At 50.5% G+C, this 25,422-nt stretch overlaps 1 protein-coding gene across 2 annotated transcripts; it reads right to left on the minus strand.

Moving 5' to 3' along the window:
- Positions 1-67: 67 nt before the first annotated feature.
- On the minus strand, positions 68-7,845 carry Dipk1b (divergent protein kinase domain 1B). 2 transcript variants are annotated; one of them, XM_085835092.1, is made up of 5 exons: positions 7,615-7,845; positions 3,792-3,926; positions 1,653-1,715; positions 1,387-1,563; positions 68-1,024 (listed from the first exon to the last, which is right to left on the minus strand). In XM_085835092.1, exons 1-5 carry the CDS (start codon positions 7,675-7,677, stop codon positions 212-214), a joined length of 1,251 nt encoding a protein of 416 aa, XP_085691218.1. In that variant the 5' UTR covers positions 7,678-7,845; the 3' UTR covers positions 68-211. The 2 variants fall into 2 exon arrangements, with proteins under 2 accessions (XP_085691218.1, XP_021011210.1); XM_021155551.3 differs by having other exon boundaries at positions 1,653-1,760; positions 7,615-7,844.
- Between the last annotated feature and the right edge of the window lie 17,577 nt (positions 7,846-25,422).

Here is a 25,422-nt window from a genome sequence, read left to right on the forward strand (position 1 = left end):
GACAAGAGCTCTAAAATCACACCCTTCCTGGCAGCTGTTTCATACCAAAGATCCACATACCCAGGTGTCACATAAAAGCCATTTATTTACATATTCAGAGGATTGGGCCCAGTGGGCCAGCCTCTGATAGGGGCTCCTGGCTCCTCTGCTGAGTTGTTGGAGTGAGTGAGGAGGGGCAACCTGTGAGCTGTAGTGGCTGGAGCCTGCAGGCCTAGGAGTAGTTGGTGTTGGAGATCTCCCTCCAGAGTAAGGTCTTAAGGTGGCTAAGCACCAGTGAATGGTGAGCCTCAATCTGGCTGGCCAGTCCACTCAGCGTGGTGCAGGTACGCAGCTGTTTGCCCAGCTCCTCGTAGAGGCCTGCAGGAGCTCCAGGCAGCAGATAGTCCCTTAGCAGCTCGCACACCTTGGCCAGGTTGGGCTGGATGAGGTCACCCTTGCACTGCCTCATGAGCCTGTCACATGGGGCCCTGCAATCTCGCCCATAGATGCAGTCAGAGCTCTGCTCACAGTGGCGACCCTGAAGGAAGCGACGCACAGTAGCCTCTGGTGCCACCTGCTGCAGGTCAGCCATCTTGAAGTCATAGGTAGCTGTGTACCCCACGTTGGCAAGTGTAGTCTCACACATGTAGAAGGTACCATAGGAACCATGGAAGAGCTCCTCCACAAATTCCAGCAGACCAATGGCGATCTTTGCACGCCAGGGCCATGCAGGTCCAAACCACTGCTGGAGAGCCCTGTGCAGCACAGATGGCAGAAGTGGGCGCAAGGCAGGCAGCAACACTGCCCCATGCCAGGAACCATGAGGGATGCCCTCAGTAAGATAGAGGTCCCCGCAGTAGCCCAGCAGCCGGGACGCATGCTCCTTCTCCTGAAGGGACAGCAACAGCAGGAACTCATTGCGCTGCAGCAGGGCCCACACGGACTTGGCTTCTGCCAGGGACACCCTGCTATCCTTGTTGAAGTCCGCCATGAGAAGTATCTGGTCAACCAGCGCTGGCAGGGAAGGCAGGTCTCCTAAGTTAGCCTGGCATTTGAGACCAAAAGGAAAGCAGAGCTGCTTAGCTGGTGCTGCATACCTCTCAGCTGGAAGAGCGCTCCGTCTAGCCTGGTCTCCAGACCACAGAATGCCCATAAGTCGTGCTGCCTGCACCATATACTCCCAACTCTTCTCCCAGCTGTGCCCACGGACCCCAGGCTATAGCACTAGCTTTGAGCCCTGTTCCCATCTCCTTTCAGTCCCTACTTTAGCCACACTGGGTGTGGAGTCCTCACCGTACTGCCAGTTTGTTCCCACAAGCCCTGGTATGATGCTGCCCTGCCTGTCTCCTGCTGAGGTCTTTGTAGACCTCCCCAGCTGAGGGCTACAGTAAAGGTCTGAGCACTAACCTTGAGGAAGCTGAGGGTCATCTCCCGGAATTCCTTGATGGAAGTTCCCCTGGTGGGCTTGTCAAACAGCACCAGCTCCCGCCTCGGGGCTGCATCTGGCCAAGCCTTGGAGTTCAGCGCCTCCTCAATGCCACATTTGATGGTCACCTCTCTGTCTTGCCAGAGCCCACTGTACACCTAGAAGGAGTCACAGATATATATTCCCTTTATATGCCCAGTTTACTGGCAGCAGCAATCCACACCAGCCCACCAACCATGTTGCATACCTGCTGGCCTGGGGCCGAGGACAGACAGGTCCTCCACTCCACCTTTTGCAGCTCACACAGGTCCTGGCAGACAGAGCCGGAGATGATGCCCTTCCGGTACTGGTCGCACTGAGGAGACAGGCGCCAGGGTATGGCCGAGAGCATGGGACTTGGTCACAGCCCTCCCCACTTCCTGCAGCTCCACAGCCAGCCTAGCCACACTCCTTCAGAAACCCCCAGGAAGGAAAGCAAAGCAAGGGATGAGGGGAAAAAAGAGCAGCAGCACTGACATGAGGATGGGTATCCGTGTCCTGAAGCATACAGAGGCTGCTGGAGATGACATGTCTCCAGGAGCAACCTTCTATCCCCTGGTATCACTGAGAGAAGGGTACCTACCACCAGTTTACTGCCAGATGCTACTACTAAACAGGTGGCCAGGACCACAGACAGGGCCCCTCACAGGCTTCCCACTGCAGCCCCAACTGGACCCTCAGCAGCAGAGCTGTGGTCAGGGTCAGATGAAAGCAGTAAGTTCTATGAGGGGCCTTGATCATGGCCAGTAACTAAGCCTCAGGCTTTGGGCACCTAGGCCACCCATCCCTGGTCACCCGTATAGTGAGGCTGTCCAAGCTCTGGACCCTGTATGGCTGGGAACTCTTGAGGCAGCTCAGGGCACTCTCTGAGCAGGTTTCCACACTGCCCATCCAGCATTCCTCCATCCACTCTGACCTCTGTCCCGGATAAGCCTGCCCTGTTGGCTAAGGCAGAAGTAGCCCAATGGTAGGGCCAGGCGTCGATGACAACCTCAGGATCCATCTGGACTCAGCCACCAACCATAACAGGTGCTGTTTAGGAGACCCAATACCTCAAGTGGTCCAATCCTCCAGTTGCTAGTCACTGTCGGGCTTATTTGTCACCATCCCTAAAGAAATGGCATCCAGAGTCCCCACATCTGCTGGGGGCCTTACTTCCTGCTGGGCTTGCCCTAGGTTATCTCATTAGCCAATGGCTCAAGGAGAGCTTCTCATCAGATTAAATTGGCACTACCCAGCCCCTAGTCTCAGGGTAAGGAGCCTGGTGGCTCTCACTTGGGTAAATTCCTGGATATACATCACCGGTTGTCATGGAGCGTGGCTTGGAGGAAAAGGTAAAGAAAGTACCCAATACCGTCCCCCGTCCAAGAAGCTGAGCCAGTCTGAAGCACTGACTCAGCCATGTGACCCACAAAGACCTGTGTGTCCTATGGCCACATGAGACAGACTCATCAGATAGATAGAAACGTCATGCCTGTCATCCCACCACCTGTGGGCAAGCCCTTCAGCACAGGACTCTGTACTGAAGCCCAACAACAGCAGCCACAGGACTTTGGGGGATGAGAAGGCTCTGGTGCCCTTGCCTCACAGCAGATGGAGAGGCAGGAGCCTACGGACCCTGCTCAGCATTCCAAAATGGCAGAAAAATCAGGGTAGATGGCCCAGGAGGAAAAAAAAACCAAAAACCTTGCCACCAAGTCTAATGGCCTCAGTTCTAACCCCAGAATCTATGCCCATGTATGTATGCGTACACGCACACACACACACACACACATACACAAGGAACCTGAGGTAGGAAGTATGTTCAGCCATCCTCAGGACTCCTGCTGTCCCCAGGTCTCTAAGCCTCAGTTTCCCCATCTGCAGAGTGAGCCAGAGTGGGGATCCACTGAGCAGTTCCCACCTGCTGAGAGCCTGGCTAGCACCTGAGACTACAACCAAGGGGTGGAGAAAGATCTCTGGAAAAGAGGCAATGTCCTCTATCTGGTTCCCATCACCAGTCACAAGGAACAGAGGTACCAGCTTCATGAGTCTCATGGGCAGGCTCACACAGGCACTGATGTGCAAGCATGTACCCCCACGCATGCACTCACAGGACATCCATCCACACTCAGCAGCAGACTCTACCTCACAGCCTGCTTTCAGGGCTGGCCAGGCAGCCCTCTCCAGGCCATTCTAGTCTCCCTACAAAACAAGTGCTTCAGCATTTACGTCCACCCCTAGGACATGCAGCGGCCAATTTCACCCATTTCCTTCCCTTGACCTCCCAGCCTTCTTCTCCCCCACCTCCCGTCAAATCTCTAAGGACCCCCACAAGGGTCAGGTCCCGGGGCCCAGGCAGACTTACGATCACCACCTGGCAGACGTGCCCACGGCAGAGCTCTGAATAGGACGAATAGTGCACGTAGACCATCCAGCTGCCTACGAAGATGCCCAGCCAGACCAGCAAGACATACTTGACCCTGAGGCCTGGGAGCCGGCCCTGCAAAGGAGGGACTAGGTGAGGAAGTGCCCAGCTAGCACCCACCACCTCCAGGACTGAGAAGCGTCTCAACACCCCACCATGTCGGGCACATGCCAGGGTCTGCAGCCAGGGGCTCCCCATCAGGGACAGGGAGACGATTCAAAGTGAGGAGAAGCCTAAGCTGAATGAAGATATGGAGCCTGCTTCCTTGAAATGCCCTCATTTCCTAACACCCCTGCCTCCAGGTACGTCCAGCTGAGCAGCCGGGCCATCAGCCTTTCCAGGGATTGACCCTTCGACCCTTCTTCCCACAGCTTCCCTCGAGCCAGGTCCAGCAAGAAAAGGAGTGTGAAGGGCCAGGGCCTAACAACCCACCTCTGTTGCACCCTGGGAAGCAGTGAAAAGACATGGGGTCACACATTCACAGCAGCAGCATCAACAACAGCAACGGTGAATGCCAGAGTCCATCAACGAGATAGAGACACCACTCAGCCTCGGCAGGAAGTAATCTGGCACCTGCCACCGCCGGCATGGATGTCACAGAAGGACACCTCCTGTGAGACTCAATCAGACAAAGTCCCCAAAGCCCTCACACGCATAGAGCCAAACAGAAGTTAAGTGTCGGGGGCAGCGTAGGCTGTGGGAACAGAGTCAGTGTGGGAAGGTGAGCTTTCTGTGGCTGGGTCATGCCAGTGGCTCCACAGCACTGTCAATGCCCAATTCACCAAATGCACAAGTAGAGATGGACAGGACAGGATATTTCAGGCTGTGCATTTGGCCACAACTGTGCGTGCCAGGTGGTGGTGTCCCACACCTTTAGATTCCAGTACTTGGGAGGCAAAGACAGGAGGATCTCTGTAAGTTCAAGGCTGGCCTGGTCTACAGATTGAGTTCCAGGACAGGCAGGGCTACACAGAGAAACCCTGCCTCAACAAAACAAAACAAACAACCAAAAGCCAGCAGTGGTGGCCCACACCTTTAATCCCAGCACTCAGGAGGCAGAAGGTGCAACTCTTTTTTGAGTTTGAGGCCAGCCTGGTCTACAGAGTGAGTTCCAGGACAACCAAGGCTACACAGAAAAACCCTGTCTCAAACAAACAAGCTGTGTGTGGTGGACACCTTTCTGTAATCTTACCACTTGGGTCACCCTGTCTTCCTCACCCCCCTGCCTCAATTTTCCCAGCTGACAGCTAAGAAGAGCGCTGGCAGTAGGAAGAGATCTGGTGTAGGTGCTAAGGACACTGGCCTCCACTAAGTACTCCAAGCAGTGTCCAAAGTTGACAGTCAGAGACAGCTAGATGCCACCTCCCTCCCCACTGCCCAGCCTGGAAAATGGCAGTCCCTGCAGGGAACAGACTGGACTTCCAAATAGCCCGTCCCACATGGGGCTAGATGCCCCAAGCCCAAGGTAAAAGCAAGGAGGGATCAGCCATAGAGAACAGGCAGCAGGGACGGGGGAAGGCCAGGCTTGTACGGCAGCATGCTAGCCTTTCTGCTCAGGTGGGAAGGTGTTCTGGGACTCGGAAGCCCAGGAAGCCTCCTCAGCAGAGGCACTGCAGCTCCCAAGGGAGCGGATCCCCAGCGCCTCAGCCCCGCTCCTTCTCTTCCTTTCCTCTCTTTATTGCTTCTTGTCGTCTTCCAATGAGAGAGCCCACACCAGGCAGTAAATCTTATAAAAGAAAAGATTTATTGGGGAGCCCAGGGAGAAGAGGGACAAGTCCAGGAGTGGCTGTTATGCTCCCGGGAGAGAGCAGATAGCAGGGAATTGGACAGAGCGTAATGCTTATCTAATATAGGGGTTCTTGGAGGGGGCAGGAAGCTTTCTAGAATGAAGATTTCCAGGGTGAGGATTGGTGGGATTTCAGGGCCTGAGCTTGGGAGCTCAGGGATTAATTGGTGAGCTTTCCTGTTCTGGCATTGCAAGTTTTTGTTCACACTTTTCACCTAAAATTACCATAATATAGGGAGGGTCCTGTTGAGAGGATGAACATGACCTTTGAGACAGAGGCTGGAATCAGTTATGACAGGGAGGACTCCTTAGGCAGGCACCTGGCCACTTTCCTACCTTGAGGGTTTACAAAGTTTACAAAGGAAGTCCATCACAGGAAAAGCTTTCCCGGCCTCTTAAGTGGCCTGAATAACTAACCCGGCAACCCTTCAGGGAGGACTCTACTGATGTCAAGAATTTCCTGTGGCCTCCTGTCTACCCGCGGCCAGAAAGTCTGAGAATGGAACCAGCTAGCACCCCACTTTTGGATTTGGGGGTCCGGAGCCAGAACATAAGGAACCTCTACCACAGGAACGATGCTCAGCCCTTCTTCTAGAACATTCTTCCAGAAAGTTCTAGGAGATGGTCCCTATTCCGGGGCATGGCTCTGGGGACTTCTCCTGGGACACTCTTGGCTCTGGCACTCAGCTGTTTCAGATTTGTCCAAAATTAAAACAGGAAGACTGAGAAATTGCTGGGACACTGTGGCTGTGAGGCCAGATCAAAGGACTCAGCCACACCTAGAGCAAAGGGCCAGGGCCAGGACAGCGGCTGGCCCAGGCTGGACCAAGTGATGTAGAACTAGAAGCCGCTAGAAACCTGCAGGTCAGAGACCACTCCAGGCAGGCCCTCCCAAGTCACCTTGGCACAGGTGGCTCCCCTAGACTACCTTGGCTAAGCTTTGATGGTTTACCTGTCCTCTGTCTGATGCAGCTCTTCTCCAGGATCCCTGAGCCTTTGCTCACCCCGGGGCAGGACTCACCACAGTGGTACTCAAAAGCTCGCACAGATTTCTGCCACTCAGTGGGGAACACGTTGGCAAGCCCTGGGCCCATAATTTTCGAGGCTGAACAGTCCAGCTCCAGGAAAGTCACATGGAAGGTGGGAAGGTCATTACAGGGATAGTAACTGCACAGCAAACTCCCTGCCCAGGAAACCCGGACCAGGTGCCCTGGGCCAGGTGCCAGGTGCCCTAGTGTTTCCCACGCAGGAAACTGAGGCTCGGGGCAGGAAGGGCTCAGCCAGTGGCTCTCTCTGAACCAGCCCCACTGGGAACTGGCCCAAACCCCTCTCCTGCTACTCCTGGGTCCACACATTGCTGAGTCAGGGCCTAGCTTCAGGGCTAGGGGTATGGGTACACCCCATCTCCTGGCATAAGAAGGGTCCCCCATACACCTCAGGTCACGAACCCAACCTAGGCCTGAGCATGGATCACAGCACAAGCTACGGCCTCTGGAAGAGGGCAGACAAGGGCATCTGGACCTGGAAGAGCTCTGCATCCAACAGGCTTCAGTCCTCATCCTTTATGTAAAACAGTCTAAGGGAGGCCAGGCCCCAGGACAAAGGCATCCTCCAGCATCCTCAGGACGGCCCTGCAGAGAGACCTTGGCTAGACTGGCGAGGGCTGGCTCCTTCCTGTAGGCTCTAAGGACCGTGGCAACCAGCAGCTGGCCTGACCCCATCACCTCAAAGCATGAGGGGAGGGGCCTCTTCTGTAGACAGGAGCTGGCCCTCCACTGGCCCAAGGTCACCACAGCCTGTTTCCAGCTGTCTCAAGGACTGGTCAGGGGCTGGCCAAGTTTGCTATTCCAGGATTTTTTTTTTTTTAAGTTGCGAAGGTTAGAAAGGACTCCGGTGCATCCTCGTGCACCCATCGACCCTCGCCATCCCACGCCCTGCCCCTCCCCGTGTGGCAGCACCTGGCCGGCTGCCGCTTACCTGCAGGCCCTTGGAGAAGGGGCAGAGGAGCACTAGGTGCAGCAAACGCCGCAGCCGCCGCATGATGGGCTCCGGCCCGGGCTGCGGAACCCCGCGGCTGGCTCGGCCTCAGCCTCAGCCCGGCCAGGCCCGCAGCGGCCGCCGCTCGCTCTCCATGCGGGCCGCTCGTCCTCGGCTCGCGTTAAAGGCAAGGCGCGTGCCTTTCTGAGCAAGGACCGCGACGCACGCGCGGGGAGACGGCCTGGAGGAGGGGCGTGCACGCGCGGGAAGATGGACAGGAGGGGCGTGCGCGCGCGTGCGGAGACAAACGGAAGGGGCATGCACGCGCGTGGCGCGCGGCCCCGCGGTTAGTCTAGCCCTCCCGCTGGGGACCTGCCCGCCGCCCCCGAGCTCCGCGACCCGCTACGGCAACCCTGTGTGAGCATGGAACACAGGGGCAGGCTGGCGCTGAGGACCTGTAGGGTCCCCGCCTGCGCTTGCGCATTTCTTCCACCTTTTCAAGGGTAAAAGACGTTGATGGATCTGCCCCCATCTCTCCCCAGTATGCAGGTGCAGCTAGTCAGTCCTGCGGCCACCACCTCTGGCACTGAGAGTCTTCAGCCCTTGTTGCACCGTGGCATAGGGAAGGACCCACAGCCCACGCGGTCAGCAACTACTCCTGAGAACCAGTTTCTTCTGATTTCTGCCCATGGATAGACACGCCCCTCTCCTGTGACTCCCATTTAGGGTGATTAGGAAAGCAGCAGCTGACCTTAGTTAGGGGCTTGTTGAACTTAGCAGACAATGGCCAGAATGCACCGTCCACCATGCACATCAGCTGCCCTCAATCCTCACCCACACCTTTCTTAGAGGTTCTATGGTGATGTCATTTGCATTCCCAGGGAATACGGAGGCTGACCGCCTTCCCCTGTGCCCCAGTGCTGTCCATATATATATGCCTTGCAAAATGATAAAAGACAGCTTTAGTTTAAGGATGTTAATTGCTTCGCAATTAGTGAACCAGGCCAACCTTCTCTTCATAAAAGTGGAGCGAGAGTCCCATGAGCCCAGCTGAAGGGTTTGGATTTATAAGCTAGAAAGGCTGAAGAGAACTGGAGCCAGGAGTAGGTCACAAAACAAATGGAAAATAACATCAAGTCTGTGTCCTAGAAACCAAGAAGCAGAAGCAGAAAGACCAGCCTGGCCTATGTTTCAAATTCCAGACTACCCAGAAGCCCAAAGGGAGACCCTGCCTCAAGGAAGGAAAGAAGGAAGGAAGGGAGAGAGGATAGAAGAGAGGGATAGAAGGAGGGAAGAAGAGAGGAAAGAAGAAAGAAAAGAAAGGAGAGAGGGAGGGAAGGAGGAAAGGAGGGAGGGAGAAAAGAAGGAAGGAGAAAAAGGAAGAAGGGAAACATGGGATTGTTTCATTATCGCACCAATTATAAACGAGTTGCTTAAGCAGTATGACTATTTTATTATGTCTTCAATCTTGATTTTGCAGGTCAGATAAACAATGTAGTTTAAGTTTGGTGACGGGAAGGCTGAAGAAATGACTCCACAGCTGAAAGCACGTATTGTGAAAACATAAAGATTGAAAATCAAATTTCAGCATCCATGTAGCAGATCGAGTATCCTGCGCACACCTGTAACCCAGGTTACAGGTTGAGTGGAGCCATTCTAGGATGGTTGCTAAGACTCGCTGGTTCACAGCCTAGCTGAGAAAACAGCCTGAGGTTCAAGGAGAGACCCTGTCCCAAACGAAAAGGTGGACAGTGATAGAAGAAAGCACCCAACACCCACTTCTGGCTTCCATGTGCACACAAGATGCACCTCCATTCCCCACGCATGACTCCCCTCCCCGACACACACACACACATAAATAATCAAATCTTTTCATAAAAGAAAACATGAAGCTTGGTGTCACGGACTTGTGGAATGAGTAATTATTTTTATTTTTCAGTCTGGTCTTCTGGGAGTACAATGGCCATCTGTAATGTCTATAACACATGTGTGTATCTATGTTTGTGTGTGTATGCATATATATGTGTGTGTGTGGAAGCCAAAGGTCTGCCTGATGTTTTACTCTCTCCACTTTACTTTTTATAAGATTTTGTTTTATTTTTGTTTTTAAGGTTTTTTTTAAAGATTTATTTATTTTTATGCACATCATCAATGTGTATATGTGTGTGTGTGTGTGTGTATGTGTGTGTGTGTGTGTGTGTGTATGCCACACTCAGGAACTGGAGTTACAGACAGTTGTGAGCTACCATGTGGGTGCTAGAAATTGACCCTGGGTCCTCTGGACAGGACAAGTGTGTGTGCCACATGTGTGCCTGGTGCCCTAGTGGTCAGAAGAGAGCATGGGGTCTCCTGGAACTGGAGTTGCCACATGAGTACTAAGAACTGAACCTAGAACCTCTACAAGAACAAGTGCTCTTAACTGCTGAGCCACCTCTCCAGGCTCTTTTGCTCTCCAGTGTCTTAGGTTACTAGTCCTTGGGTAAACTCTCTCCTGCTCACAAACTCTTGACTCCTAAGAGTTGGTTTTTAAGTGGCGATCAAGTAGATTTGGATGCAATATCAAGTTCGCCTTTTTTTCTATGTTGTCTTTGAGACATAATCTTACATAGCTCAGACTGGTCTTAAACTCCCTATGAGGCCAGAGATGAACTTGAACCCCTAATCATTCTGCCTCCACTTTCCCAACTGCTGGGGTTCCAGACCTGTCTACTACACCAGGCCACAAGTGTATGTGTCTGGCAAAAAAGTTCAGAGGATAGGTCATGGGCCCTCAAGAGCTGAGGGGTCGTTCAGTAGGTAGAGTGCTAGCCTAGCATAAAGCCTAAATTCCACCCCCAGCAGCATAGAAAATGAACATTGGAATACACACCTATAATCTCAGTATTCCAGACATAGAGGCCATAGGATCAAGAGTTCAAGGGCATCCTCAACTACAAGGGGATTTCAAAGGTAGTCTGGGCTACATGAGATCGGGGGTGGGTGGGGAGTACTCACTATACAGAGAGTGGGGCCATTGGGTGAAGCCTATCAGCTCTCCCAACCATAAAACCACTGTGCTTCCTTCCCTCTGTAACTGCCAAAGATCTGAGAAGCAACACTGTGGCCATGGGACTGCCTTGTTCCTCACCCTGTGTTCACACTGTCACCTGTCACCCGCAGCAGGATTGGTGCTTGAGACTGCTGATCACAGAGGATAGCCTTTGAATACCATCAGTCCAGTCTGTTCTCCTCTACGTCTTCTTTTGTGGTAAGTGAACTCAGCAGACATTATCCACATTCCTGTGCTTAGCTACCGACACCACATTCTTATCTCACACTGAAACCATTGCCTTGCCCCCCCATGCCCCTGACAGACACCCCTCCAGTTTCTCTCTGCTGCTAATACCTCTAAGGACCCCAGAAACAGAGTTCACAACACTGGTTCTTTTACTGAGCATCTTAACCCATGCCAGGGTTTATGTTGCTACATGTGTCAGAACTTTTTAAAAATGATTGGATTTATGCATTTTATGTGTATTTTGCACACATGCATGCATGACTGGCTTCCATGGTTGTCAAAAGAAGGCAACAGATCCCCTGAAACTGGAGTTTCAGATGGTTGTGAGGTACTATGAGGGTGCTGGGAATCGAACCCAGGTCCTTCTGAAGTCCAATAAGCAGCCATTTATTTATTTATTATTTATTTAGGTGTAGACTAGGGGGCAGTGGTCCAAGCCAGGCTTTCTCTGAATAGGCCTGGCTGCCCTGGAATTCACTCTGCAGATCAGTTAGTTGGCCTCCAATTGGAGATCTGCCTGCCTCTGTGTCCAAGTGCTGAGATAAAAGTGTGCACTTTCATGGCCTGATATGTTCTTTTCATTCTTTCCCCAGAATTATAGCTTGTAAATTGCTTCGTAATTCTGTTTGATTTTTGAGGAATGGCCCCTCCGACTGACTGTTACACCGGAACAGGACTTTGAGGTAGCTTAAGCTAAGTCCAGAGAGGCACGTTTGGAAACATCCATTTGTATAGATTTTATCTTTTACTGATATTGGATAGAAACACAGCATTTAGACAGCATGGTGTTATGTAATCTGTAATCGTAGGAGTCTACAAGTTCAAGTTCACCTGAGCTAAAAATGAGACCTCAGGGCTGAAGACATGGGTTAGCGTTTAAAAGCACCTGCTGTTCCTCCAAAGAACCTGGGTTTGTTTCCCAGCACCCACACGGTGGCATGGTGGCTCACAGCCAGCTATCTGTCACTCCAGCACCAAGGGATTCAACACGCTCTCCTGACTACTGATGGCACTGCACCGGGTACATGTACATTACAAGACAACAAAACACCTATTTATGTTTTAAAAACAAATCTGGCCGGGCGTGGTGGCGCACGCCTTTAATCCCAGCACTCGGGAGGCAGAGGCAGGCGGATTTCTGAGTTCGAGGCCAGCCTGGTCTACAAAGTAAGTGCCAGGACAGCCAGGGCTACACAGAGAAACCCTGTCTCGAAAAACCAAAAAAAAAAAAAAAAAAAAAAAAAACAAATCTGGTTTAAAAAAAAAAAAAATGAGACCTGAGCTGGAGAGATGGCTCAGCGGTTATGAGCACCGACTGCTCTTCCAGAGGTCATGAGTTCCGTTCCCAGCAGCCACATGGTGGCTCCCAACCATCTGTAATAGAATCTGATGCCCTCTTCTGGTGTGTCTGAAGACAGTGACAGTGTACTCACATACATAAAGTAAATAAAATAAATATTTTTTTTAAAAAATGAGACCTTATCTTAAAAACAAAGAAAAAGCCGGGCGTGGTGGCGCACGCCTTTAGTCCCAGCACTCGGGAGGCAGAGGCAGGCGGATTTCTGAGTTCGAGGCCAGCCTGGTCTACAAAGTGAGTTCCAGGACAGCCAGAGCTATACAGAGAAACCCTGTCTTGAAAAACCAAAAAAAAAAAAAACAAAAAAACAAAAAAAAAAAACAAAGAAAAAAGCCAGGCGTGGTGGCGCATGCCTTTAATCCCAGCACTTAGGAGGCAGAGGCAGGCAGATTTCTGAGCTCAAGGCCAGCCTGGTCTATAAAGTGAGTTCCAGGACAGCCACAGCTACACAGAGAAACCCTCTCTTGAAAAAAACAAAAAAACAAAACAAAACAAAACAAAAAAAAACAAAGAAAGTATGTGTCCTTTGCATTTCTCTCTTCCTGAGTTCATCATGATATGGGAATAACCTTCGGTGTGTTTTTCAGAAACAAGTTTTCACATAGCCCAAATCTAGACACAAATTCAGTATGTAGCCAAGGCTGGCCTTGACTTCTAATCCACCTGCCTCTACTTCCCAAGTGCTACTAGTATTTCTGGTGTGAACTGCTGCACCCTGAATTCCAGGCCTGCCTCTGGAATGACCTTTTGTGGGTTTCCTAATTAGTGAGCCTCCACAAAGTCAGAGGACGTCCTCCTCAACTAGGAAATGACTTCTCTCTCTAAGAGCCTCCAGTCAGTGAAATAACAGACTGACTGAGAACCAGGCTTCTCCCTTTCTCAGCCAACTTCCTGTGCTGCTGCAGAGCCACTGCCCAAAGTCCACAGCCCTTTGAAGACTGGAGCACCGTGGGCAAGGGATCCTGAAGGTACGCCATGCCTCCAGGGCGTACACCAGTGCTGTTGTATTGAAGTTGTAGTTGCTATAGCAACTGCATGCTTCAACTAAATGCTGTGGACAATTGATAATATCTCCATATATATTGGGAAGAAATTTACTTGAAACCAATTTGAATCCTGTGAACCCTACCCTACTCCAAGAACTGGGGGCCAAGACAGTTAATGACAGGAAGAAACTCCAGGAAAAAATCCCTCAGACTCACAGGACTTGTGATCTCAAGCCAAAAGCCCCCTTCAGTAGAATGGTGAGTGATACCTCAACATCATGATTGACATGTGGACTGCGGTACTAGGTGGCATGCCCAGGACAAAAGGGTCTTTACACAGGTACCCACTTCATCACGTCAAGTGCCTGTGAGTGCTGTGTACCCATGCATTGTTCACTGTCTGCACTTAGCCTTCATCAATATCTGGTTCATCTCAGTACTGCCACTTTGAGCTATGTGATATGTGTGTGTACATGTGTGTATGCATGCCCGTGTGTGTGTGTGTGTGTGTGTGTGTGTGTGTGTGTGTGTGTGTGTTTACATATGTGCATGTGTGGTGCTAACGATGGGATACAGAATCCTGTGCATACTAGACGAGTGCTTTGCCCCCAACCCTTGGGCAGATGGCGTGATCCAAAGGCTGCCTTCCAAAGTCTCTCCCACGTCCTACTCCCTAGAACCTGAGTTGTGACTTCATTTGAAAAAAAGTCTTTGCCAGAAGTTGGAAGTCAGTGTGTCAGAAGTCAGTGAGACAGAAGAGACCCTACCTCAGGGCCTTTGGCTTCTAAGTGCTCCCTGGCTTGTGGCCACTGCTCTCTCCTCAAGGACATTGTAGTTAGGGTGAAACTCACCTGAGCTGATCTCATCTCAAGATCCTCACCTTCACCCAGGAGATGACTCAGTTGCTTGGTTGATACTTACCACACAGACATGAGTTTGATCCTGAGAATCTGTGTTGAAAAGCTAAGCATGGAGGTGGAGGTGGAGGCAGGAGGAATTGCTCCTCCCTTCCCACCCCCACCCCCCCCACCCCTACCCCCACTCCCACCCGTGCACGTGCATGCGCGCATGCGCCTGCGCACACACACCCACCCCTCCTGCTCAGTCACTCCTCTGTTTGTTTTGTGGGTCTCACTGTGTAGCTCTGGCCATACTGGAACTTACGATGGAGATCACGCTGCTCTCAAACCCACAGAGATCGCCTTGCCTCTGCCTCCAGAGTGCTGGGATTAAGTGTGTCACCATGCCCAGCTCCACCCCTCATTGTTATAAGCCGCTGTAGCTGGAACTCTCCTGGAGCCTTGAGCAGGCTAAGCTCAAGAACTATCTCCTTGTGATCAGGGGAGAGTGACACCTGACTCCCTGAGGCTGTCTTCCTGCATAAGGGGAGTAAGAGCTTTTTATTAAATAATCCAGTGAAAGGGCTGGCTGGGAGCTTCTGTTATATCACTATAATCTTTTTTTTAAATATTTATTTATTATATGTAAGTATACTGTAGTGTGTCTTCAGACACTCCTGAAGAGAGCATCAGATTTTGTTATGGATGGTTGTGAGCCACCATGTGGTTGCTGGGATTTGAACTCAGGACCTTTGGAAGAGCAGTCGGTGCTCTTAACCACTGAGCCAGCTCACCAGCCCATATCACTATAATCTTGATCTCCCAGGTGAGATAAACCACTAAGGCACTTCCTTGCTGGCCAGGGACTTTGGTATAGATGATTCCATTTTGGCTTTTATCCTGGCCTGCAGGGCTAAGTACAGGAGCCTAGGTCCAAACAATGGCCTCAATTTAATTTAGCGGGAGGAATGACTTTAAGCCAGGGCCTGAGTCACCACAAATGGGGCCACCTCACACTCCCCTCACTTAACCATCCATGGTCCTTTCAGTGAGTTGAGATGGGACCCTCCTTCCCCCTCCCCCTTTGAGGCAGGTTTGTATGTAGATCAGGCTGGCCTGAATTGAACTCAGAGATCCACTTGTCTTCCTCCCACATGCTGGAATTAAAGGTGTATACTACTATGCCTGGAGGACTTTTGATCTTTCTGCTTCATCTACCTTCATCTACCAAGTGCTGATGTCAAAAGTGTTTGCCTGTCAGTGGGTCTCATGATCACTTTAAAATCTAAGGAAAAGACAACATTTTTGAACAAATGGTAAATATGTAAAACCATTTTTAAACTTTACATCTTTAAGCTTGGACATAGAGGAGAATATCCCACTAGACAGAATTATCATCAGGCTTGCTCCATAAAAACTTATTAGCCATGTGGTTATCTTCTGAAAAATCCCTGTGAGAGGCTAATGCTCAGGCAGATGGGTCTAGAGAACCAACGACAGGTAGCACCCACCCTCACGCCCACCCCACCACCATTTTATCAGGGTGGTAGCCTATAAGTGTGCTGTGCTGTGGTATGGTGGGGCCCTTAGACCTTCTGGGAATAGGCCAAGCATAACAAGAGGCTGCAGAGATGGGTGGGGAGTAAACCCAGGACCTTGGGTGTTCTAGGCAGACATGTGACCACACACATATTCCCAGTTCCTAAGGATACTTTTTCAAGTGTGAAAATAATCTGGGCCACTGAGGAGCTCAACCGTACAGGTTGGAGTTGGTGGTGCCTTTGAAGAGGCAGGAGTAGCTGGTCTCTATGAAACACTGAAGCAGAGCCCCTGCCTCCCCAAGATCACCGCTAAATGACAACTCTCAATGACAGCTGCTTTCCCAGGCCACATTCACATCAGCGTCTATGCCAATATATGCAATTTCAACAACAGAAAAATGGTACCATACTAAGCATTTGGCTTTGTAACTTGATTTTGACACTGCAGTGTGTCAAAGGCTTTACTTAGAGCCTGTGAATGAGATCTTATTTGGAAAGAGGGTTATTTTTGGTATAATTAAGGCAAGGGTGTGTGTGTGTGTGTGTGTGCTCGCGCGCATGTGTGAGATGTACTCATGATCATGCATGTGCCCATGTGTGACAGCCAGAGGCAATCTTGAGTGTTCTCAGGAGATGTCTGTCTTGTTTTCTGAGACAGGGTCTCTCACTGAGACCTGGAGCTCATTGGTTAGACTGGGCTGGATGGGGGGAGGGGGGCTTAATCACAACGTGACTAGGAGTGCTTGCTGTACTTGCAGAGGACCTGGGTTCGGTTCCAAGCACCGTATCAGGAGCTTACAACCATTCATAATTCCAGTTCCAGGGATCTGTTGCATATGTATAGTACATATGTATCGCATATGTGTGAGAGAGAAAGAGAGGGAGGCAGAGAAGGAGAGGCACTCATACTTACAGTAAAATAAATGAGTCTTTTTTTTTTTAAAGAAATCACCTGCTATAGCTGATCTCCTCTTTGTTTCTGTTCTGCCCTTCCCTCCTCTCCTTCTCTGTCTATAAAGTGCTTTCTCTCTCTCTCTCTCTCTCTCTCTCTCTCTCTCTCTCTCTCTCTCTCTCTCCTCAGAAACTAAGACAGAACTCCTGAGAGTGGGAACGTCTCCAGGAGAGGGCACCCACTTATTCTAGAATCACAGATGAAGCCAACTGAGCTTTGCTTTTGTCATGGTGAACACATCACCAGGGCACCATCCAGAGCACAGTTTCAACCTTCGACTTTCTTCTTGTAAATTCTGACGCCTTTGGTGGATGATGCTGATAAAAGGTGGGTGGTTGATGGGAGCCGGAGCTGAAGGTGGGGAAGCAGGGGTAGGGCCCTGCCCCTTCAACCTTCCTCAACCTCCTGCCACTGGGAAAGCAGGTTTATGTCCACCAAGCCGTATGTTATAAACAAGGTGAGCTCCCTCTGTGCCAAGAGTGCAATGTGATTCAGCCGTGAAAACTGTTGGGATAGCGGCACGTGTCCATCACACACCAGTGAGCTCACAAACCCCACTTTGAGGGAAAGAAGCTGTCTATGAAAGGTCACACGTTGTAGGAACCCATTGCTATGACTGGCATTCAGTCGTCAGGCCACCAGGGCAGTAACAGGGAGCGGGACATGGCCAGCCACCTAGTGGGTACAGGCTGTGGTGTTGCACGAACTCTTCCTGGGGGAGACATGAGCCAACAGCACCATGACAAACCAAGGTAACGCCCAAATCGAGTTTGGTGAACCGGTGAGTTTCTTTTTTTTTTTTTTTTTTTTTAGATTTATTTATTTATTATATGTAAGTACACTGTAGCTGTCTTCAGACACTCCAGAAGAGGGCGCCAGATCTCGTTACGGATGGTTGTGAGCCACCATGTGGTTGCTGGGATTTGAACTCTGGACCTTCGGAAGAGCAGTCGGGTGCTCTTACCCACTGAGCCATCTCACCAGCCCGAACCGGTGAGTTTCTTAGGCTTATTCTCAGGATCTCAGGTGAGCCCCACCCCCAAGTAGTCAGATGACCAGAAAGATGCCATCTCCATAGCTGCATAGATGGAGGGTCACCTCTTCCTTCAGTCCCCGGGCTCTAGCACCACCACATGCAGCAGGCAGGGAGGTGCTGCAGGAGTGTCAGGACCCTCTACTTCCTCCTCCAACAAGGGAAAGTCAGCAAGCCTGATGTCAGGCCTCTTGCAGTGATGAGGATGGGAGCCGTCAGCAGCAAACTCTACCAGTTACACTTAAACCTGTGACTTTTCTGAAAACTGGGGGGAGGGGGGGAGATGAGCAAAGGCGCTGAATGAAGCCTGACAAAGCAACTCCATCCCCAGAACCAAGAGCGGCAAACTGTTAGAGTCAGGCTTCTCCCTTCCTCAGCCAACTTTCTGTGCTGCTACAGAGCCACAGTACTGCTGCACCATGGGTGCACACACACACACACACACACACACTCACTCACACATTCACAAGCAAGGAAATAAATGCTACGAAAGACAAATCCTCACTTTTGTTTTGTGAATTACACCTCAACTTCTTTTTAAGTAAGCAGATCAAGTCACCTGTAACCCCATGATCTGACAAGTGGTGCCGCGGGGGCACCAGGCACAGCGCATTCCAGACAGTTTCTTAGAGATATGCTGCTACACACTATCCAGTGTAGCAAGATCACAGCCAACTTTGGGGCACAGCTCAGGAGCTGCTTTCTTTGCTTGCATCCATCCTCTAAGCACTGGCTCACAACAAGCCACTCCTCCCCAGCCTCACAGGCCTCAGATACTTACTGCCAATAGATACTGTTGGAGACACCCTCCCCTCACCCATGAGTATCGCTGCTATACACACACACACACACACAGAGAAGCTGGCTTTGTTGAAAAAGGTAAAATCCTTGCCACACAAGCAAGAAGACCTGAGCCTGGATCTCCAGCACCTGTGGAAATAGCCAGGCACAGGGCATATGCCTTTAATGCCAGCACTGGGAAGCAGACAAGAGGATCCCTGGGGTTCTCTAGTCAGCTGAGTTTGCCAAATTGCTGTCCTCCAAGTCCAGCGATAGACCCTGCCCAAAAAGGGAAAAACAAAAAACAAACAAACAAAAAAACCAGTGCCTTGAAGAACCACATTGAGGTCCATGGTCCTGCTGCAGTGCTGCAGTTGGGGCCCATGTTACCACCAAAGGCCACATGGATGTCCATGATCTGTACTGCCATGAGAGACCATGCAAAGTTATACAAGCACTACTGCCAGAGGTCATGTAGATGTCCGTGCTCCATGCTGTCACCATGAACCATGTTCCCATTGACTGTAAAGGGCAAAGGACGGTTCTTTTGCAATGGTTTAGTAACTGCAGCCTCACGGTTGAGAACGAGAAACACACAGGGCTTCTGCAACAACCTCTTCTCCCTACCTCCATCCACCCAACCCCTAAGAAAGAAAGAAACAGCCTCAACAGGAAGCCATTGAAGAGAACTCTTAAAGACTCTGATAAGGTCCTGAAGTGTAGCTTTTCACAACTGACGGTTCCTGGCATGGGGAGCAGGGAGGCAGGGAGTGAAGGGTCTGTACACTGGGAGTGGGATTGTGTTCCAATGAGTATAACAGCAACACAAACTGCACTTGGTTTGGGTTTTTTTTGGGGGGGGGCGTTGAAAAGGCATCACAAGGGAGAGACCTGAGAAGACTGAGAAATGAGTGTGATCAGAGTGCATGATTTGAAATTCCCAAATAATTAATACAAATATTATGTTAAAAAAATAAAAAGGTAGAGGGAGAATCTAGAGCCCCTCCCCTCCATAGGACTTATATGCAGACATGAAGGCAAAAAAGGGTTTACTGGGGGGAGAGGGGCACCAGATGTGGGGGTGGGAGCAGAGAGTAATGGGGAGTGAGTATAATCAAAACTCATTATGCACAATTTTGGTTTTCTATTGTATGATAAAACTCTATAACCAAAAGCAACTTGGAGAGAAAGGGGTTTATTATTTCAGGCTTACAGTCATCACAAAGGAAAATCAGGGCAGGAACTCAAGGCAAGATCCTGGAGGAGTAGCTGAAGCAGGGGCCATGGAGGGATGCTGCTTGCTGGCTTGCTCTCTATGGCCTGCACAGCCTGGGTTGGTCTGTCTGTCTGTCTGTTTTTAATATAACCCAGGACTTCCTGTCTTGGGGTGTCACTGCCCACAGTAGGGCTGGGCCCTCTTCCATCAATCATTAATTTAAAAAATGCTATACAAACATACCCGATAGAGGCATTTTCTCAGTAGAGAATCCCTCTTCCCAGATGATTCCAGCTTGTGTCCAGTTGACAAAAACCAGCACAGAAATGTCATACTGAATCCATTATGCTATATAATTTGTATGTGTTGACATCTTTCTTTGGCCTCCCTGTGCACACACACAGGTGTACTCATACAAGAGGAGGAGGAGGAGTCACAACTGTGTTGAAGTTCACGATTGTGGAGAGTTGGAATGTTGCAGATTGAGAAGCAAAATTACCTTGTGCTATCTTCAGCCCCCCTTATAATAGTCACTTGTTGCTCTCCTGTGTCTGAATTAACATCCCTGTGACTACCACACCAAACGTTTTGAAATGTGTTAACTTAATAGACCACTAGGTTCCACCAACCCCAAAGCTAAGAATGTGATCAGGGGCTGGTGAGATGGCTCAGTGGGTAAGAGCACCCAACTGCTCTTCCAAAGGTCCAGAGTTCAAATCCCAGCAACCACATGGTGGCTAACAACCATCCGTAACGAGATCTGGTGCCCTCTTCTGGAGTGTCTGAAGACAGCTACAGTGTACTTACATATAATAAATAAATAAATCTTTAAAAAAAAAAAAAAGAATGTGATCAGACACAAAAGCCAGGAATGCCCAAGACCTCTGAGAGACTCCTCTTCTTTGCTGTAACCCACCTACTCTTCTTTTAACCTATGGTTATAAAAAGTGACATGGCTGCTCCCATGGCTGCTTCCATTCCATGGAATAGAATTCAGGGCAGCATGAATCCATGTTGAGGGTAACAGTCATTCATATCTGGCCCAGAGTAAGTGACCTCTGAGTCCCTTTGGAGCAGAGCTAAGTATTGCATGGACAGTGACATGTGCTGGTCCTGAAATGTGTATTCAATCAGTGCATTCTGAGTCCTGGGCAATACATGGTATCTGCCCTGGCAGGGAAACAGGTGGGTAGCAACATGCACCCAGTGAGACCTTGGCAGACCCTCTGACCCCCCCCCCAGACCCTGGAGGCATCAACACCATTCCTGAGTTTCCCTGTCTGCTCATACATTCATTCTATGCTTAGCATTTTCCTATGTCTTAGCAGCTGGGCTGGGAAGATGAGTAGGCAGAACCTCACAGGGGAGCAGGAAGACAGGCTCACTGCAGCACCGTGGCTCACTGTAATACAGAGGAGGGACAAGAACTCTATGGTGGAGACTCAAGTGGGAAAGATCTGTACAGAAGCTGTCAACACACTAGGTGTACCTGCCTGACCAGAGTAAGTGAGATTCTCACAGCCAGAAAGAAGGCACCTAAGGTCCAGTTCATGACCAGTCACCCCAGACTAGAATTACAAGGTGTGGTAGGAGCAGGGATGGACTTGTGATAAGGGGCTGGCAGGTGATCAGAGCCCTGAGCCCCAGAGTCTAGAAACTAAGGGACCTGGATTTTGATTTTGGGGTAGAAGCCACTGAAGATAAGGGTGCAGAGGGTGAGAGAGAAAAGGGAAAGAGGAGGTGGGGAGGGAAGGAAAGGAGAAGCAGAAGAAAATGAGGCAGGCAAGAGAGGTAGGATCAGATAAGCCAGCTTTCTGAAGGCCCTCAGGCACCTCTAAATGGCCTGGGTTCCTAGTCATGGTTGTTCAGCAGTTGCCAGTTGGCTTGTCTCCATCCCTTGAGACAAACTGCGCCAGGTCCCTTCGTCCCAGCATCCATCAATCCAGTAGCCAAGGGCACCTTCTGCAGAAATGCACTGGTATCTCTGCCCTGGCAGGAGCTGGAAATCTGGGGTCTATCTTTTCCCAACAGGCAGTGGGAGTGTCTAGGAAGGCCAGGAATGGCTGAGGACAAGCAGGTGGAAGGGCAGTAAGGTGGGCAGCTCTAGTCTGAATGTTCTTAAGTCCCCAAGCTACATGCAGCAGCAAACAGGAATATCTTGTTGTTCTCAGAATTCTAATCAGTAAGTTATGACACCACTGGAGACAGACAATAGGCACGCATGGATGGGGGGGTGGCTGGAGGTGAAAGAAAAGCAAGTTGAGGTCTCAGCAGAGAGAAGTATCCACTCCTAGGGCCATTTCAGTCCTAGGAGTGGGCAGCAAGAGACACAGAAGGGTCTCACTGTCTCTCTTTCCAACCTTTCCTTCTGTCTTACTGCCTCTTTCTGAACCCAAATGATGTCCCGGGACAAGGTGGAGGAATATCAGAAGGGTACCTTGGGGGCTAGCCCAGGACGCCACATCAGATACAATCCTTAGACACTGTGAAGGACCATCCTCTGCTAAATGCCCATATTTTTTAAAAGGCAGTCATAGCTCTAGTAGATCTATAACACAGCCTGGCTCAAGGACCACAGAGGAAGTTGGGAAGTACTAACAGGCCACCCAGTAGTCAGGACTCCTGTGTTCACACAGGGAACAGACATGCCAGAACAGGTCCCAGAACTGACGTTCCCAAGTCAGAGATGAGTGCTTCATTTCATGACCATGCTATTTCAGTCATGAATGCCCAACACCCGTAGAGTAGAGGGCAAAAACCATAACTAATGACATTAAAAAGATGCACTTTGAGACAGGGTCTCACGTATCCCAGGCTGGTCTCAAACTTGCTGTGTAGCCAAGAATGATTTTCCTGCTACCACATCCTGAATGTGAGATGTGCACCATCACACCTTTTTCAAGCAATTCTGGGGATCAAACCCAGGGCTTCATGCCCTAACTGGTGGAGCCATAGCCCTAGTCCCAGAACAGGTTCTTTCTGTTTATGAGACAGGGTCTCACTGTGTATCCCTGGCTAAACTGGAGCTTACCATGCAGTCCAGGCTGACCTTGAACCCACAGAAATTCACCTGCATCTGCTTCCCAAAGGCTGGGATTAAAGGTGTGTACCACCATGCCTAGCTGAACAACTTTTTAATACAGTTTAGGGGAACACATGAGGCCTTCACCTTTGAGTCAAGAAGCAGGCAAGGAAGCCTTGGACTGCTTGGTGTTGGTGGCACATGCCTTAAATCCCAATGGAGGTAGACAGAGGCAGAGACAGGTGAATCTGAGTTCAAGGCCAGCCTGGTCTATATAGAGATTTCCAGGACAGCTAAGGCAACACAGTGATACACACACACACACACACAAACACACACACACACAAGGGAAGGAAGGAAGGAAGGAAGGAAGGAAGGAAGGAAGGAAGGAAGGAAGGAAGGAAGGAAGGAAGGAAGGAAGGAAGGCAGTCCCTGGAGGATAAGCCCAGTTAATCCTGTGGGGAATTTGCCATTGAGTGTAGCTAAGAAACTGCCTTCCTGAGACTGTGACCTTCTGTTGGCCTGTGATACTGCCAACTAGGAGACAAAGACTCATAGGCAGTAGGTCTGAATTGTCTGGAGCCATACATAGGCTCCTGGATCTAAACAACCACGAGACTGACTCTTGAGCCCCACCTTTCTCACTGAGCTAGGGCTGGCTACCAGGGAGCCAGTGCCATTGAGAGCTAAGGACTGGAGAGCTGGACCGGGCAAATTTCATTGAGGTTGTTGTCACCAGACCTGGACAGCAGATTGGTACTGTGAGATGCCACCCTCAGCAGGAGCAGGGGCAGGTGTAGGGACCACTCAATCTTCCTACCCCAGGTGCTCAGGGCTAGGACAGAGAATGGAAGACCTACTGGAGTTCCGGGCAATCCCCACAGGGTTGTCGAGAGGCCTCTGAGGGGGACAGAGAGTGAAGAGCTGTTCTTATCCACCCAGGAAGGAGACTGAAGCCAGAGCTCCAGACTGGGTGGGGTTCCAGATCCCCAGACACAGGAGTGCCGTACAGCATGTCAGAGGCGCCTTGCAGGGAGGAAACTGGATTGACTCCAGGGATGTTAGCAAATTGAAGCTGTCAAACCCAGAATGGATGATGGGAAAAAAAAATCTTAAACTCAAAGGGTGATGGGCACATGCCCTTGGGAGGTAGGAGCAGATGGCTCAGAAGGTCAAGGTCTGCCCAGTGCTGATCCCAGTACTTGGGAGGCAGAGGCAGGCTGATCTCTGTGAGTTCTGGGCCTGCCTGGTCTATAGAGTGTGTTCTAAGACAGCCAGGACTATATAGACTCTGACTCAAAGAAAAAGACAAAGGAAGAGAGACAGACAGAAAGACAGAGAGGGAGGAAGAGGAAGAGGAGGATGAGGAGAAAGAATGATCACCTAGAGTTGAAGACTTCGCCCACTTTGGCACCTCTGTGGTCAGGGAGGCGCTCTCGCTGCTGTGTGGAGGGAGGATCATGAGCAAACATGGAGGTGAACACTCACGACACTCCGAAGTCACACCAGACCTCTGGTTTTCCTTAGGTCTGGCTATTAGGCAGCCAAAAATTTGGGGCACTGGGAGCACTGGCCATGCTGGATAAAGACAAGGAAGGAGGAAAGAGAAAGGGGAGGAGGAAAGGTGACTCCTAGGAGCTGTAAGAACTAGGACAGAGGTCATGTCCGGTGTCTCAGAGAGCTGACTAAGGGAGGGCAGGGGTGCAGGGTGCCACCCTGGTCAGCAGAGTTTCAACCTCCTGTATGGACACAGGAATAAGCTCTTTGTCCACAGACAGAAGGTTTGATCTGCTCACAAGCAGCGAAGAACCTTGTGTGTGGGGGTGAGGAGCCCAAAAGGGGAATGAAGCACACACAAGGATTAGAGCAAAGGCCCTCTGCAACCCAGTGCACCCTAAACAACTGGAGCTACCCCTATAGCTTTATTAGACAGTTGCCAGATCTCTGTGAGTTCAAAGTCAGCCTGGTCTATATAGTGACCTCTAGCCACTGTCTCAGCAGCTCCAGGGTAGACACCAAGAATCCAGGCCCCACTGGCTTCAAGGCAATGTTGAACTCAAGGCAATGTTGAACTCTGAAGGTGCCTCTGTTTCTGAGAGATGGAGACAGTTTGTTGAGTTCTGAAAGATGGTGGACTCTGTGCCTGTTGCCCTATACCTGTCCAATAGAGGGCAGTGTGTTGGGTTGTGACCTGTGTTGTCTTGACTCTGGCTCCAACCAAGGGGTTGCCAGAAAAGTACAAAGTGTGTCTGCTGGATTTGAATTTCAGATAAATGCAGTGAGGTATGCTCACCTGAAACCAAAGCCATACCAGGTCTGCCTTTTTTTTTTTTTTTAAACTCCAGTGAGCTTCTTAGGTATAGCGCAGGCAACTCCAAATATTAAAGGTGGTCCTCAGGAATTAGGGAAAGGACAGCAGGAGACAGGAAGTTGGAGCTGGGTTAGGAGGCCACACCTGTCCTAGCTAGGACTCTGGTGCATGCTCAGGAGGGGTGGGGCAAGGTGGTGTGACCTTGCCTGGCTCACTGGCTTCCACCAAAGACTCCAAGGTTGAGGCCTTTGTGCTCTGAAGGGTGTGGTACTGGTCTCAAAGACCAGAAGGGTGAGTGTGCTGGCTCTAGGTTGGCTGCACTCATACACTCATGCTTACAGTTGTCAACATCCCCTAGTCTTGAATAGCACATAGCTTGCACAGCTGATCTCTGCCGGCCTGGGCTCCTAAAACCAACATGGGGCATGTGTGTCAGTGTGTGTGTGTGTGTGTGTGTGTGTCTGTGTGTGTGTGTGTGTGTCTGTGTGTATATA

The sequence above is a fragment of the Mus caroli genome, unplaced genomic scaffold, assembly GCF_978045245.1.
Source record: "Mus caroli unplaced genomic scaffold, Mus_caroli_1 scaffold_2, whole genome shotgun sequence".
Lineage (NCBI taxonomy): Eukaryota > Metazoa > Chordata > Mammalia > Rodentia > Muridae > Mus > Mus caroli.

Coding starts and splice junctions, on each gene's coding strand:
- Dipk1b (XM_021155551.3), bottom strand. CDS start 7,677: ATGCGGCGGCTGCGGCGTTTGCTGCACCTAGTGCTCCTCTGCCCCTTC. Junction 1,761..3,791: donor ACGTCTGCCAGGTGGTGATC/GTAAGTCTGCCT, acceptor CTGTCTCCTCAG/TGCGACCAGTACCGGAAGGG. Junction 1,025..1,386: donor TGACCCTCAGCTTCCTCAAG/GTTAGTGCTCAG, acceptor CTCAAATGCCAG/GCTAACTTAGGAGACCTGCC.